This window comes from Orcinus orca, chromosome 11, assembly GCF_937001465.1.
Source record: "Orcinus orca chromosome 11, mOrcOrc1.1, whole genome shotgun sequence".
Classification (NCBI taxonomy): Eukaryota; Metazoa; Chordata; class Mammalia; order Artiodactyla; family Delphinidae; genus Orcinus; species Orcinus orca.
In genome coordinates this window covers 4,166,955-4,183,971 of record NC_064569.1, presented here as the reverse complement: position 1 = coordinate 4,183,971, position 17,017 = coordinate 4,166,955, and the positions used below count along the sequence as shown (strand labels likewise).

Here is a 17,017-nt window from a genome sequence, read left to right as displayed (position 1 = left end):
TGGGGGGGGGGGTGGTCCCATTGATGGGGAGGGTGCAGGCCAGGGCAGACACCCACCTAGGCAGCCAGTAACGGGGTGAGGGAGAGTAGGAACGAGACGGTCCACCACCACGCCCCAGCCCGTGCCTCCACCGGCCTTGCCCTCAGACCCTGCCCTCGTCTCACACTAGCAGCCCAGGACCGTGAGCTCACACCACCTCCTGCTTCCTCTGGACCCTCCCAGCCTTTCCCGCCCCGACCTTGGCCTCTCTCCGGGCTACACCTCGCCTCCCATTCTGGAGCACTCGAGGTTAACTCATGTCCCCCCACCCCAGCTGCAGGACTCTCCTCCCACCCCTGAGGGTCACAAGGGAGAAGCCCTTGGACTGGTCCTAGCTTCAAGGCTCCCTTTTCCAAGGAGCTACCTTCCTTCTGGGAGCGGCACGATTGGATCCTCTGTTCCACTGTGGCCTCTGACCTCCTCCCGCCCCCTGCCCAGAGCGCCGAGAACACAGCCGCCCCATCGCTTCGCTCTCATGTGCATTTATTGAGCGCCCACGGAGTGCATGGTCCTATGTCCAGGGTTCGCAGCCACAGTCTAGTCAAAAGGAGACCGGAGCTGTACAGAGGACATTTCATAGCGGGGAAGGGGTGGGGAAGGGGGAGAACTAATCACAAAACAAATTCCTATTCGAAAGCAACAGAATCTCCTCTGAGATAGTATATATTCTACGCACACACGCGCACGCACACACGCACACAGCCCTGGATGAACACGGACGTTACCGCTTGGCTGTATATGCAAGCACATACCCGCGTGCCGGGTAAAGGAACGAATAGGTATGCTGTCCGCGCATGCGCACGCGCACCGCCGCACGCACAGCGTCTGGCTTATGCTATCAAAGACGCTAGTCTCCAGGGTCTAGTGAAGCAATCTGTCCTAGATGCCTGCAGCATGCAAAACTTGAAGATCCGAGAGTCACGGTTAAGGAGGACGTTGGGGACACGCGTGGACTCCTCCATCGGGGCCCGGCTGCCGCGCTGGCCGTGGCTCTCTGTCGGGACGACAGAGCCTCTGAGAAGGGCCCCCAGAGCAGAGCCGAGAAGCTGGAGGCCCTCTGTCCAGTGGCAGGGGCCTCAGGAGGCCGGCTGAGTTCACCAATCTCAAGGGCAGAGTGTCAGACTCCGGTTTGGAGCGTGTAGTCCTGCAAACAGGGTCCCTTGTGGCGGCGCCTCAGACGGAGGTGAGTTTCCGTGCTCGCTCGCTCTCTGCAGCCTCCCACGTGTGCTAACGCATTTTGTAGTAATTAGATACAGATGTTTCGCACAGCTGTCCCTTAAAATCCAAGTCTACTGTGAAATCGAGGTCTCGCTGCAAAGAAGGAGGAGCCGGGGCATCAGCGCGGAAGGAGGCGGGGACCGCCCCCCTCCCCGCAGGCAGAGGGCCGGGCGCATCTGCGCCGCTAGGGTTTTCCAGCTCAGGACTCCGCTCCCCACCAACAGCCCTCGGGAGCCTCTTCCGGTGCCTCGTTACCCTCACGGGGAGGCCTTTGATTTCTAACCTAAGTAAGTCCTTCCTGTTAGAATACAGAGATGTTCCCTCTGGTTTCCTCCCGGGAGAAGTGGGGCGGTTGAGTCTCCCAGGGCGGAAGCCTCGGGGCACCCTCGGCGCCTGCCCGGCACGTGCCCCCACGCCAGGGGGCTCAGAGAGAATCGCACGGCCTCCAGCCCCCCAGGCCAGCCTGAGGAAGGCGAACCTGGTCTTCCAAGCCACCACACACTGTTCTTTCCTGGCTCAGCTGGTCCTAAATGAGGCAAAGTCCATGGCCACAGCCTCTGTTCTCAAAACACCTCCCACCGAGGGCGGGAAGCTGTCCTCAAGGCTGGGAGGGTGTCCAGGGTGTCCTACAGAAAGGCTCCAGTTCCCCAGTCTTAAGGGGTCCAGGCTGGAGTCCTTGAAGGAGGCCATCACATCCAAACCCACCTTCCTACCGCTTCCCCTGTAACTTTTCCGGTTGTGCACAAGGCAGCCAGGCCCCCCGGGGCAAGTGGGTCCTGGCAGCTCCCTGGAAGCCGGCCCCCGGGTCCCTCCTCCTCTCTGACCCCGGCCTCACAGAGGATGCGTCGGCACTCACCACGTTTTTGGCATTTGGCTTCATGGATATGGTCCCGTAGATCTCCTCCCCCCTCCGGACGGTGAGGTAGTCTTCCAAGTAGAAGACGGTCTGCTTCCAGTGGGTGTAGGGGGCGTCGGGGGCTGAAGGATGACAAGGAAGAGTTAGAGAAGACGTCTCAGAGGGGCCGGGACCCCGCGCGGACGACCCACTGAACACCGCAGCGAGCACTCTCACTGGGTCAGGCACCCAGCCCCTGCGCCTGCTCCAAGCCCGCAGGACGCCCCGCTCAGCCCAGGGACCCCTCCCGGGGTCAAGGCCCCACACCCTCGGGACTGCGGGTCTTCGCTGGGGATCAGAAGAGAAACAAGCTGATATTACAAAGCCATACAGGGGGCGGCATTAACACCGACTCTCAAAATGCTACTGGTTTTCATTAGTTCAACAGAGTGAGGACTTTCAGACGTTGTAGGGGAGAGATTTGGAGGGTGGTGCATCCTGTCTCCGCTTCAATGACACCGTTCATGCCAACTTCACAACTAAGCCAGTTTCGCCAATTCCGCTGATACCCCAGTCCTACACATAGCTTTCCCTGCCTGCCTCTCTGTCCTAAAACCAATGCTAGTTCCCTTGGCCCAGGCCTGCCCTGGGGTTTCAGCCGTGCCTTCCTACCTGGATGAATAGGAATAGGGGAAGATTCTCATTCCACGGACCCAACGCTGCTCCACAGCTCACACGTCATGCATGACCCAAAGCCACACTGACTGAGGCTTGCACCTCCCCTCCCCTGCATTTGCCACGAAATCCCACCCATCCCTCTGGGCACACTACCAATTCTACAACTAGATGAGGGGTCCTGTCTCATGGACCCCCTTCCTCAGCAGCAGCCGTCCTTGGGACACTCTTCCCTCCCTCATCAGCAGCCTCTCCCTTCCTCATTCTTCAAGGTCATATCCTTGGGCACGCCTTGCCTGACCCAGCTGGATTAAGGGCACCCTGGGCTTATGTTACCACGGTGACTGTCATGCCCCTGCATAACCGTCTCTGTCTCTTTTTACGTGTTTGTGTCCTCCGCAAGACTGCAATCTCCATGAGGGCCGGGGTCTGCTTACTGCTCTGTCCTCAGAGCCCATCACCACCCTTGCTGGGTCTGTGAGTACCGAATAAATGAACGATGGTAAAAAGCCCCAGAGGGGGCGCGTTGTGACGCTTCAAGGTACCCAGAGGTGTTCGGTGACACCGCGGCTTTGGGACCTAAGGGTTGTAGAAGAACCCGTCTTACAGTCAGTTCCTCTTGCCCTTCAGGCTCTTACCTCCCTCCACCAGGATGCAGGACTCATTAACACTGATTCCCTCGTTGCTTAGGACCAGAGCTAAAGGTGGGAAGACTTAGGGAGGATGTAGTAAGTGCCTTTCAAATACTTCAAAGGCTGTCACATGGAAGGACTTATATGTGGCCTTATAGATGGCTTTGGAGGCAGAACAAAGGCTAGGCACTCAGAATCACTAGAAGGCAGAGTTTTAATCACAGGAAGGATTGGGGCTGCCCCACGACTGTACGCACACCCGCGGTCCGGCCCGGAGGAGTGCACACACAACCTGGCTGGGGATCTATCGTATGCCCAGTCAGGCCAAGATCCTTCAAACCCCAAGATCTATTTTAACGGTGGTGAAGAGTCTGTCTGTCTGTGTCCTTTGCAATGAACCAGCTTGATCAAATGTCAGTGGTTTGGATACTCGAGTAGCCTTCGGTGTGTGCATTTAGGAAATCGATGCCGACTCAAGGTCTAGTGGAGGGGAGGCAGCCTGAGGATTCGGAAGGGCTTGAAGGAGGATCATGTACATAGAGTCTGTGCCGCTCAGATCCTGGATCCCCAAACACACCCAGCCTTCCTGGCCTCTACGCATACTGCGGCCCACAGGCAAAGTCCACCTGCTCCCAGCACCTTCCCTTCCAACGACATCTAAACGAATTGTCAAAAGCTCGTCTCCGGGGTGTGCAGAGGCTGGCAGCGTATGACTGACAGCACTGTCACCCCCGCTGCCACCCACGCCTACCCAGACAGGTGTCTCTCCTGTTCTTAAAGACCTTCAGGCAAGGAGATTCCAGCAGCTACCTTCTGCCTCCTAATCAGATGCCTGTGAGACTCCCAGAGACTTCACTGGCTCAGCTCCGCCAGCCAGCGAGCCCAGAAGTCCACCTCTGATGCTGGTCGCCCAAAAGACACCAGCCTTGGGTTGGAGGAGAGTGACATCAACATCAAAAGGTTAAGAACTTCCCCAAACATCTCATTTCCATGATGGGTCCACGGACTCATTGCTAAAGCAGTTTTCTCAATGCAGGTTCTCCATCAGGGTGTCCAGGAGAAGTGGATGACAATTCAGATGTTTTGACTCTAGTCCCAGAGATCTGAATTCAGTAATTCTGGGGTGTGAGATGAGGGCAGTCTCCCCCCAGGTGTTGTAGATACACAGCCAGTTGCTGTGCAGACTCGATCATTTACATCTAATACATCTCTTGGGTGGGTATCAGTGGAAGGGACATCTAATTAGGCAACAGTAGGCCCAGTGTCCAGTCTCCATTTGCCATGCATTTGCACTGTGACCCTGGCGCTCATTTTCCACACCTGCAGAAAGTTTACCTCCCTGTGAGGATAGGTGATGGGAAGGGGAAAGGATACACTGAGGACGACCAGCCTCCTGCTGTGCCCAGGACCGTTTTCCTGGTGTAATTATCTGTAGCTCTCCCTTTCACTCTCAAAGTGTCCTCATTTGAAAGATGAATTATACGGTCCCCTTATCTGTAACACAGCAGGCCCAGGTTAGGGTACTGCTAAGCCATTGCATTAGGTGGTTAGTTAATCATTGTGGAAAGTGGCATATCATTTCATGGATCCATCAACTATGGCTCTGGCCTGTAAAGCGGTGCTGCCTCATTGTCGTGGTCTGGAATGTTCTAGGGATTCTCCAGAAAGTTGCTGTGCACAAGGCTGAGCGTTCAGTATCACTGTGGACCACGACACCCACAGTTCTGGTCAGTGGACAAGCCTTTCCCTCCCGCTCTGCCCCAACTACAACCTTCAGGATAGTGTAAGTGGCTTTCAGGCTTCTCGTTATGACCATACCGTCATTCACACATTCATTCATTCACTCACGCATGCATTCACTCATTCAGGCATTCATTCATTCACTCATTCATACATTCAATCGCGCATGCATTCACTCATTCGGGCATTCATTCATTCACTCATTCATGCATTCACTCACGCGTGCATTCACTCATTCAGGCATTCATTCATTCACTCATTCATACATTACTCACGCGTGCATTCACTCATTCAGGCATTCATTCATTCACTCATTCGTACATTCACTCACGCGTGCATTCACTCATTCAGGCATTCATTCATTCACTCATTCGTACATTCACTCATTCATACATTCACTTACGCATTCACTCATTCAGGCATTCATTCATTCACTCATTCGTACATTCACTCGCGCATGCATTCAGGCATTCATTCATTCACTCATTCATACATTCACTCATTCATACATTCACTCACGCGTGCATTCACTCATTCAGGCATTCATTCATTCACTCATTCATACATTCACTCGCGCACGCATTCACTCATTCAGCATTCATTCATTCACTCATTCATGCATTCACTCGCGCGTGCATTCACTCATTCAGGCATTCATTCAATCATTCATGCATTCAGCAGTCATCCACTCAGGGTGCCTGCCACGTGCCTGATGTGGTCCTAAATGTGGGGAGCAGCAGCCAGTACAGCCTCGCCCCCCGAGATCCTGCAGCCTAAGTGAGAAGACACTCAGGTAGCTGGCCATAAGGTCGGGTGGGAGCTGTGACCGAGGATGGAGGAGGGGTGCACGGGGGCTGCAGGAGCAACGTCTGGGGCCTCTCACAGGAAGATTTTCCTGGTGCTTCTGGAGAGGGAGTGGAGTCCTGCTTCCTCTTTCTCTTCCCCATGGCTCAGTGGCTGGTAGTTCTTTCTGGAAGTTAATACTTTTTCTAGCTGTAAATTTGTAGCTCTGTCCCCGGGGGGTTCCCAGGCTTCTTGGAGAATTAAAGACGATGCATGAAGAAGCTTCTCTGACCTGAGAAAACGGCTCAGTGTCGCAGGGTGGCAAAGCTGGGAAGGGGCTTCCAGGCAGTCGAGGTCCAACCGTGTCATTTCACTAATGAGCCCAAGGCCCAAAAAGGAGCTCACTTAACAGCACCTCCACGGCCTGAAGGGCTTCCTGGAAAAACTAGGACTTATCGCAGGCCTGCTTCCACTCTGGGTACTGCCCTTCCGGCGGGAGCCCCAGGGGGCCCAGTTCCCATTTCCTGCCCCGCCCTCCGAGGCTGTGTCCAAGGGGCGGGGCAGCTGTGCCGGCACAGCCTGGAACCCTGGGTGCTTGTGCCCAGAGCCGCAGCAGGCAGTCACCAGCACCATTCACGGGGGCGGTCTGCAAGCTGCACAAGCCGCGACGCGCCTTCGCGTGGGTCTCCCGGAGCAGCTGCAAACCTTGGGGGCCGCTTACAGCAGGCTGCGCTTCGCCTGAAGTTCAAAACCAGCTGAGACCAAACGATACCTTGTTTAGGCCTACACTTACGCATGATAAAACTTTTTAAAAATAGCAGGGGATAAGGAACTGAACATTCAGGATAATGTTCATTTAGAGGCGATGTGGAGGGAGGGGATAAGATGGGACCATCCAGGTAGCCGCAAAGGTACTGGTAGTATTTAAGCCCTTGAGTTAGATGGCGAGCTCACAGGGATTTATTATGTGACTCTGAATTACTTGACTTGCATGTATTAATTATAAGCATAATCATATTATATTTATTCATAATGTATTTCTGGTTAATATTTACATTCTAATTAACAGTAGTTTATCTCTTGATATTAACTAATGTATTTACATTCTAATAATAATTAGAATTATTACCTTCTAGTTAATAATGCGTTCTAGTTACTATTACATTCTAATTAATAACACTTTATTTACAATCTGTTACTGAGTTAGGTGGCAAGTTCACAGGTGTCCCTTGTATTAATTAAAAAATAAGCCAGAAGTGAACTGTGTGTGATCCAATGATGGTAGCACGTCATGAACCACGAATTCGGATTAATCTAATTCCGTGCATCTGAGGTCCTTAAAAACAAAGGAGAAATATGCTTTCCTTGCTGGTCAGAGTGCAGAGGGTCTGAGTAAAGCCCACTGCCAAAGCCATGCCAGCTGGAAGATGGCCAAGATGGTAAAGATGCTACAGGCTGGACCAAAACCACGCTGTCATCCGCCGGAAACAGATCATCTCAGGGAAAGAAAAACGCAGCCTGGAGCTACGGGGCTGTAGCCCAGGCTTTAGAGACACAGAACTCTTCCCAGAGTACCCTTGCCCCCTGACTTTCCCATCACCTGCGGCAGGGCGGGCCCTGGGGGAGGCATCGCCCAGGGATGGAGGAAGCAGAGCCAGCCACCGTGGCTCCATCCCTGGCCTCCAGTCACAGGCACCGTCCTCGATCGGGCCCTTCCTCAGCCCTCACTGCCCCAACCCTCACCATGGCAAGGCTGAGTCTCACCCATCCTTCAAGGTCCAGGTAAAATACCCCTTCCTCCTGCTGGCTGTTCCTGCGCACCCACCGAGAGGATAAGCTCGTCTGCTGCTCCCGTAGGGAGGGTAGCAGCTGACAGTGACCCGGATCGGGGCTCTCTGGTCTCTTCCCCAGGACGAGGCGGCACCAGCGCTGGCCTGGCTGATGGAGACCAGAAGACCCTAGTCCTGATGGTCAGGAGACACCAACTCTGGAAGAAGCCCTTCTGTGAGGGATTAGGTGAAGTCTCTTGTCCGTTCTCTCCCACGAGAAAATTCCAGGCTCGGATGCCTTCACTAAGGAATTCCAGCAAGCATTTATAAAAGAAATATCACTGATCCTTCAAAAACTCTTCCAGCAGGTAAAGGAGGAGGAAACACTCCCCAACTTATTCTACGAGATCAGAATTACTCTGTTGGCAAAGTCAGAGAGAGAGAGATTCACAAGAAAACAGATCTACAGACCCAGGGTCACTCATCTGTATGGATGTAAAATACATCAACGAGGTGTCAGAAAACTGGGCAACACAGACAAAGGATGAAACAACATGATCAAGTGGGATCGCTGTCACCACGTGAAAGAGGACCACTGGCACCATGGCTGCAGGAAGTGAATAATCGTATCTTCAAATTCTGGTAGAACTCACCTATCCCTGCCACGTGCACACTCAGCCCCAGCGACAAGCTCCCAATTCCCAGGAAGACCTCCCGTGAGTGGTCAGGATGAACACATGCTCAGGGCAGGAATCCTAGCTTCATAAACGCATTGAACAGAGATTTGCTTAGAAATCTCGGAGCCACACCCCGCTGGGAGGAGCTAGGAAGGCAGAGATTAATGAGATGTGAGCCCAGCTGGGGGGAGACCCAGGTCTGCAGAAGACGATGGAAATGTTCAGTGAATAGTGGCACAGCCTACATTGGAATCCTGGGTAGTTGTTTAAAAAAAAGAGATTGGATATATCTCCGCGCGCAGCTATGGCGGCATCTCCAAGACACATGGTTAACTAAAGACAGGGAGCAGGGGCAGTGCGTGTGGTGCGAGCCGACCTGTGTTTTCAAGAAAAGTGTAGCTGGATGTCATACTCCTGTCATGGAAGATGCCACCAGCGGAGGCAGCTGGGTCTACGACTCACAGAAATCTATGGACTATTTTTGCAACTTCTTGTGAGCCTATAATTATTTCAAATAAAAAGGAAAAAAAGTGTATATAGGTAGGTAGTTGCTTGTGCACCACTGACATTTTTCGGAGGCTACGAAATAAATCGTGAACAAATATGCGTCTCAGGCGCGGGATTGGGATGGATGGGGGAAGAGGTCTTTTTCCTTAACTTTTTATGCCCCTTTTTATACCCTTTTGTTATCTTTTTGTTAGACTGCACCCGTATCACTTTAAGCATGGCCACGACAGACATAAGCACAGGATGTTAGGGAGCCCCAGGAAGAAGGCCTAACTTTGACCCTGGAGGGAAGGAGGGGATCATAATACCTGAGCTGAGAGACGCAGCCTGAGCCGGAGGTGGCCAGGGGAGGAGAGGGATGCGGGAGTTGCCAGAGGCTGAATCGTCTCCCCCCAGAATTCACGTGCTGGAGCCCTGACCCCCAGGATCTCTGACTATGAACGTATTCAGAGAGAATGTCTTTAGTTAAAACGAGGCCCTTAGTGTGGGCCCTCATCCAATCTGGCCGGTGCCCTTGTAGAGCAAGGAGATTAGGACACTCTCAGAGACAGCAGGGATGAGCACAGAGGAAGGCGGCCACGAGAAGGCGGCCGTTGGCAAGCCAAGGAGAGAGGCCTCAGGAGAAAACTCCAGAGGCCTCCAGAACCATGAGGAATACTTGGTCACAGTGGCCCCAGCAGACAAATACAGGGGGGACAGAAGGCCCTCCTGCCCTGAGGATGGAAGCGGGGCTGGGGCAGGCAGAGGCCACGGCCGAGGGGCTGGAGATGCCTGGGCGCAGAGAGCTGCAGGGCCAGCGTGTGCTGGGCTGCGTGTGCGGCAGCAAAGGGGTGGGGTGGACGGCACAGCGCGAAGGGTGCTGAGAGATGAGGCTGGGGAAGTGGGATGGGGCCGGTCAGGGGACCAACCCCCTGCCAGTTACCAGGCTAAGCAATCTGGGCTTATCTGCTACGGGCGATGAGGCACCTCTGAAGGAGTTTGGAGCACGTCAGGGACTTAATGGGGAGGGACAGAAGCTGGGAAGACAGGAAGGAGACGTAGAGCCAGGTTGCAGCCTAGGGAAGCAGACGCTGAATCTGTCATGAGGCGTCTCCGTATCCTCCACCCACACAGAGGGGGCTCGGGAAACACTAAATGAACAAACGTGCATTTGAAAGGTGGCCTCCACGCCTGCCTCTCCCCACCCGACACTTGCTCTCAGCTCTGGCCACACCAGCCACAAGTTTTTTACCTTCTCATCGGGCATCCAAAACCCTGGGGACGTGCGATTCCTCCACAGCTGGAGAGGCTTAGGAGGTGCTAAGTGAGGGCCCCTGGCTGATGCCCCCGGCCCTTGCCCCACGTCCAGGCCGGGGAGGTCACTTCCCACAGAGCCTTGGCACGAGGCCAGGAGGGTCTGGAAGGCCAGCAGAAGGCTCACCTGTGGAAAACCCCATTTTTTTGTGGCACTTGGTAAATTCGATATTGAAATAGGTGACCAGGGCGTGGACGTAGTCATTGCGCTGTATCTGCAGGCAGAAGGCGGATGTGAAGGACAGCTCCTCCGTCTTCACCGTGTAGATGTCCACCTCCTGCAGCCCAGAGAAGAGAGAATGCGGACGCTTAGTGCCTCCATGGGCCGTCCTCAGCTTCATTCCCCAGGGAGACTATGGATGGCAGACTCCCCAGGGTGTCATGGCTCTCGGGGGGACTTCCCAGGCCCACCCACCCCCCTCCCCATGACCTCCTCCATCCTTTCTAGGGTGGAGTCGGCTAAGGCAATGCTGCGAGCAGATTTAAGTCAGAGCCTGAGGATAACAGAATCAGGACGGTAAATCTTCTGGGGATAAGTGCTGATGCGGGGGAGGGGAGAGGAGAAGAAGATGAATTAGAGCCTCTGTAAACCCAACCCAGATATCCTCAGAGCAGTCCCCCTCGGCATCACTAGTGCATCTAGCTGTTCTCAGGCTGTGGTCCCTGGAGGAGCATGTTGGCATCGCCGGGGGTGGGGCGGGGAGGGGAGGGCATCCCAGACCTACTGAATCAAGGCAGCAGTGTGTGCCCCGTCAAGCCCTCCCAGGTTCCGGCAGACCCGACTGCTCCCTTCCCAGCAATACGAGGTACGGAGTATTCTCTCAGGAGTGAGGACCGAGCCCGCACGGTCACGGACTGAGCCTGGGGAAGTCAGCCGACCATTTAGCACAAGCCCGGACAGTTAAAAACAAATGAAAGGAGGAAATAAGAGGTGAGAACTTTTCAGTTCCAGCTAGGAATGGACAACACAAGGAACTCATCGTTCTAACAGTTTCAGCTGGGAAGCGGCTGCACATCAGTCTTTCTGGGAGCGGGAGTAAAATGAACAATGGTTTGCAACATGGTGCTCTTTCTGCGATAAGGATGCTGACCCGTCGTTGGCCGGCTCCAGCAAGACACAGCAGACCTCCCAAGGCCCAGGAGGTGTCCAGGCCGCCTTCAGTGAGGTCTAAGGAAGAACCTCCCACTGCCAGGCTGTATGGCAGAGACCTCCGTCCTGAAAGCTCTGTACGGGCCAGACAGACACCTGTGTGCCTGGAACGGTCCCCAGGGGCGCCCCTGAGACCCGGATGATGGAAGATGTTGGGAGTGACTAGGAGAGAGGGGTCTCCGGGTGGGGAAACAAGAGAAGCGAAGAGACAGAGACTTTTATCTCTACACGTTTCTAGGATGAATAAAGGAAAAACTGAGGCAAAGCATCCTGGGGACTTCAAAGCCAAGTCCTGTCTCCACAGGAGGGCAGTGGACAGAGGCGCAGGTGAGGTCGAGGCAGCCAGACAGCCCAGAGCCTTGTTACGGTGCGGGCTGGCAGCTGTGACCTCCTCTGCCCTGTCGGTTGGGAAGAGGGTGGGACTGCAGTTGCAGGGGACCGTGGGAGCCCTCGATGTCGGTGACATCACTTCACATGCAAGCTCAAGTACGGGGAACAGGGCTAAAGGTCCCTGTGAGCCCGGGTCAGGCGTGCAGAATTCGATGGGGTTAGAAAGCCAGTCCCCTTTTACCCCGAGAATGCAAGAGCCCTGGGGAGCATCCCCAGGTAGTGGCTGCCGTGGGCTCCTGCACTCCCCCTGGGAGGATGCACTCACTGCCTATCAGGCAGCCAATCCTTCCCCGATGTCTCCAGTCAGTAGGTCCTGCTTCTAAACTAGCGAGCAGGGCCCTCACCAGCCTCTGTAACTTCCACCCACGGAACAAGCCACCGCCCGCTCGTGCTCACGTGGGTCCCCTAAACCTTTTCTCCTCCAGCATAAACTGCGTCTCCTGAGTCATGGCCTCCGACACCGTCACCCTCCTGATCTGGGACCCGCTTCTAGCGGCCTCTGACCTCGAAGCTCACGCTGCCGGCTCCAGCTGCCTTCAGCCGGCCAAGCCCCTCCCCACAACATCCTTCTCATAATCCTTATTTCTGGGACCCGAGTGCGGGGGGAGGGTCCTTCATTACATGTCACCCTGTTAGTTTGGGCCATTGCCCAGCGTGGGGAAATCTGTTTAGCCCCAGTACCTGTCAGCTTATGACGTTTGCCACCCCTCTCGGCCACGTGTCTGCAGGTCCCTCCAGCCCAAACACTCTTAGCGCAGCTGTGCTTAACTGTGATTTTGATAAGGGCTTCGGCAGAGTCCCCTAGGCTGGGCTCACGCTGTCTACATTCACTGACGTTTCCGCTCCTTCTCCACCGGGGCCAGCCCGCCAGCCTCCAGGCTCCTTCCGAGGTCCCTGTCCCTTTCTCTCGGGCGCCCTCTGCCACGGGCCTCGCCTGGTCTTTCCACCCTGCTTCTGGCTCATCTCAGGGGTCTCCCCACCTCCGCCCCTGTCCCCCGCATTAGACTGGAGCCCTTTAGATGCGGGGTCTGGACGTTATGGTCTGTGCGCCCTCAGCGAGTGATGTAACCCCTGACACGCACCACTCTTCTCCTAAAACTGTCTTCCTGCCTGAGGACTCTCCTTGCCATCCCCTCCCCAGGCCTCTCCTTCGGACCAACCAACTAATCTCTCTGAGATGCATTCACACTACGCCATTCCCTGGATCTAAAGCCTTCCACGACTTTCTATGGTTCACCTAAAAATACCCAAGCCTCTTGGCCTGGACTCAGAGGGGGACCTGGGAAGTAGACCCCGTGACCCATCTGGACCTGGTTCCTTTCTCCTCCGTCCTCGCCTCACTTCTTCACCACTCTCAGCCCGCACAAGAACAACGATGCACCTGTGCACACACACACAGAAACACCCCATCTGTCGGGGATTCCGTCTCTATAGGGGCTCAGCCGTCCATCAACCAGTGTCGGCCACCAGTGCCCTGACAGCGTTCTCTAGGTCCTACGGATATTTGCATCTTAATAGGGGCCTCCGAAGGAACAAAAACCGTCCAGACGGAAAGGATGATCTGCGTTAGAATGGGCGCCAGGGAGGCGCCTGCTGGCCTCTGGAATGGGGACAGGCAGTCTGTGTGGGTGAGTCAGCTGTGACCGGGCCTCAGAGACACAAAGGCCTCCGGTCAGGGCCCTCCCTCCTCTCAGGCCCGAAGTGTCCAGAGGCAGACATGTTATGCTGGCCCCCAGAGCCCTGATCCCTTTGCCAGAAGGCTTTCTCTTTCAGCAGCCGCCTCAGCATCTCTGAGACCCCAGCGAGACCCCTGGCTCGGCCTCAGGCCGCCCCACCAGGCGCAGGGCTCCGCAGGCACCGGTGACTCAGAGGGGCCCCGGCCGATGCTGTCCCCATCACTACATCATGTTACAAATTGATGTCTCAGATCAGAAGTCTGGTCAAAACAGAGTCTTAATTATAATAAAGTGTCACAAGCCTCAACGTTAATAGCGATGAAAATAGCAATTAAGCGTGTGAAGAAGGGCAAGTGTTTTCCCAGGGAAGATGGTACTGAGCACATTAGCAAGAGCTGACGGATGGCTCTCCTGGTGGCAGAAGCAAACACGGCCGTCCTTGCCCTTCTCAGAGCTCAGGAAGAAAGGGGACACGCACAGAGGGCCCAGAGCTCCAGCCCCGCCATACCCACAGCCCCAGGCTGCACTCAGGTGTGACCAAGGAGAGACCCTTGCCTGTTCCTGGCTGGAGGGGGAGAGGGAGGCGGGGGGGGGGACAGAGCAGGCCAGTCTGGGACCAGCCTTGGACGTGCACAAGTGCCGTGGCCACACCTGCAGGGCAGGGGCAGAGAGCGACCCAGGGCCCAAGCACATTGAAGGAATCGTATCCCCACGCCACCATGGGCAGACGCCTATCGGCTCCATACAGCTGCCATGCGTCATCTTGGCAAATGCAGTTGCACCAGGTGATTTCCACTCGTACTACAGTATTGGCAGCCGTGCTCTGCACTACGGGGGAGTTATCTGGGGTGGACTTTGCTGGCTCTTGTTTGGGATGCCAGAGAGAGAGGCTTCGGGGACAGAGGGGCTGGTGGGAAGAAATAAGAAGACGTTTGCTTCTCATCAGCCCTGCCTGGACTCAGAAAAGGCCGAGTTAAGAAGCAGCAAAACCCTTCGGGGCGAGGCCAAGGCTTAGACTTGGAGCCAGAATCCTCAGGCAGGATGTTCCAAAAGGGAGGCGGTGTCTATCTGATGGGACCTGTACGAGGTACCTCTAGTTTTATTTGTCCTCTGAGGTCCCTTTGAAATGCCATGGTGACAAGGCTTGCGTTTCTTCTCAGGAAGACTGTGACCAGGGACAAGGGACCGTTCTCACCTGGACAAAGCAGCCGTTTGCATCAGTCCTGCAGAAACCTCCCCTCACCCCTGGGCTCTTCCCCGTTGCATCCACCCAGAGTTCCCGAAAAAGCAGTGAGGTGCACAGGACCAGGGCGGGAGGGTATGCTTCAGCAAGATGGGGGCTGGGAGGGCTGATGACAACGGACACAGTGAACCCAGATTCTTCGATTAAAACATTAACTTGAAGCCTATAAGACAGATGTCTTTCTAGACTTTAAAAAAAGTAGTGAAATATCAAGAGTTTTCCATCGTTAGACAGGATAGATTAGCATATGTAAACGCAGATACTTAGAAAAGGGTTGGAAAGATCAGCTCATCCTGTGGACAGCGGTTCCCTCTAGGAGGAGCGTGGGGCTGGGAGGGAGGGGAGGTCTCAGGGGGCTTTTATCTGTACCCCAGCAAGTCTGGCACGTCTGATATTTAGTGATAAGAACGCACTGGGTAAGGACTGGTCTGCCGAGGATGCTGGCAAGCTGTTCTCCGTCTGCGCTGAAGAAAGCCTTGGAGGACAAGAGGTGAGGGCCCGTACCAACAAGGCACTCAGGAGGAGGGAGCTCCGTGCGGCCGGTCAGACGTGTGCTTAGAGGTGCGGGCGTGAGCTGCTCACACGGCAGACTGAGGTGTGGGATCTCTTGCCTAGGAGGCCAGCGCCCTCGGAATAGAGGAGCTTCCCCCACCTGGGCCTCCAGGGTGTCCTCCCTCGGATATTCCTACAAGCCCACCCGACACCCCTCCCCCCTCACACCCCACCCCTCCCTCACCAAGGGACATGCACCCCCCACCCCCCAACTGTGCCACGTGGAGTCCAGTGGCGCTCTCTCCCCAGCTCTGCTCAGTGACAGTGCCGGCTTTGACAGGTCACCACGGGCTGCCAGAGGCTCTGGCCGGGGTGGCCTTGCCTCACAGTTTGGGAGGAGCTGGTGTGGCCTCTACTCAGGCCCAAGAGTCCAGGTGGCACAGCCAGGTTCCCGCACACCCAGGCCCGAGCAAGCCGCGTCTGCAGACCTTTATTAAACAGGCATTGGTCACCACTTGCTTTGGGTCCACGATGTCTACCAGGGGCTCCTTCATGGCAACGTCCCGGATGCAGGTCATGTCAAAGCCATAGACATTCTCCCACCCTGTGGGAAGAGAGCGAGAAGTGGCAGCAGGACCCCCAGAAGTCTCCCGACCCCCCTGAGTCCTAGAGGGTGGGGGGCAGCTTGTGTCCCCCTGCCTGAGGGCAGGAGAGTTGCTTGCCTGGTGGAGAGCTCTGCAATGTGCCAGACGCTCATTCACACCATCTCATCTGTACAGGTCCCACTTTAGGGTTAGGAAAAGTAAAGCTCAGAGAGGCTGAGAAAATTCTCCAAGGTCACTCAGCAGACTCCCACAGGGTCAAGACTAGAGCCCACATTCCTGATTCTTCTGTACCTGCTCTCCTGCCCCCTCTCTGAGCCTCAGAGTCTCCTACGAACTCTCTCCTCTGCCGTCCACATTTCTACCCCGGAGCCTTTGTTCCAGTTGTTCTCCACACCTACAAGGCCCATCTCTTTCCCTCCTCCCATCCCCGCCAGCTGAACCTCTCAAGCAGCAGAAAGAAACATGGGCTTTCAGTGAAACAGGCTGCAGCGTGAATGCCAGCACCGCCACTTACTGGCCAGGCCCTTGTGCAAATTTCCTAACCTCTCTGAACCTCCATTTTCTCAACTGAAGAAATGAGGGGGGCTTCCCTGGTGGCGCAGTGGTTGAGGGTCCGCCTGCCGAGGCAGGGGACGCGGGTTCGTGCCCCGGTCCGGGAGGATCCCACATGCCGCGGAGAGGCTGGGCCCGTGAGCCATGGCCGCTGGGCCTGCGCGTCCGGAGCCTGTGCTCCGCGACGGGGGAGGCCACAGCAGTGAGAGGCCCGCGTACCGCAAAAAAAAAAAAAAAAAAGAAATGAGGGGCAGGGGCAGGGGTAGTCCAGGAGAGGGCTTAACTTTCTTACACACCATGATGTTCTCTCTAAGGATGCATCTCGTAAGACATATCCCCCCGTTGGGGCACAAAGCACCCCAACAGTGCTCTTTGGCCCCTTGGGGCTGTTCATAAGATGCTTTAAGCAGGGGACGTATTCAGGATGCAGGGTTGGAGGGTAAATGAATGCAGGTCTGAGGGTCCAAGATCACCCTTAAATGATGGTAATCATTGATTGATCACCTAGCCCTGGCCAGACCCTTCATTGAATCTCCCCATCAACCCTGTGAGGACACCTCCTTATGACAGATGAGAAAACAGGGGCTTGCAGAAGCTGGCATCCGGCTCACATGCAGTATCTGGTCCAATATCCCACAGCAGGGGAACCGTGGAGCTGGGGCTCAAACCCAGCTTGGGTCCTAATCCTTCAGCTGCACTGACTCAGTCGTGAGAGCAACCAGGAATGCCATTTGCTCTCCC

At 55.4% G+C, this 17,017-nt stretch overlaps 1 protein-coding gene across 1 annotated transcript in view; it reads right to left on the bottom strand.

Annotated features, from left to right (window-relative positions):
- Positions 1 to 510: 510 nt before the first annotated feature.
- The window catches only part of PRMT8 (protein arginine methyltransferase 8), an 81,346-nt gene continuing 64,839 nt past the window's right edge, over positions 511 to 17,017 (bottom strand). Inside the window, exons 7-10 of the mRNA XM_004279010.4 lie at positions 15,608 to 15,723; positions 10,296 to 10,446; positions 2,114 to 2,235; positions 511 to 1,350 (exon numbers count right to left, since the gene is read on the bottom strand). Of these exons, the coding sequence (XP_004279058.1) occupies positions 1,267 to 1,350; positions 2,114 to 2,235; positions 10,296 to 10,446; positions 15,608 to 15,723 (473 nt within the window). The 3' untranslated portion in view covers positions 511 to 1,266. The remainder of the gene's footprint in view (positions 1,351 to 2,113; positions 2,236 to 10,295; positions 10,447 to 15,607; positions 15,724 to 17,017) is intronic.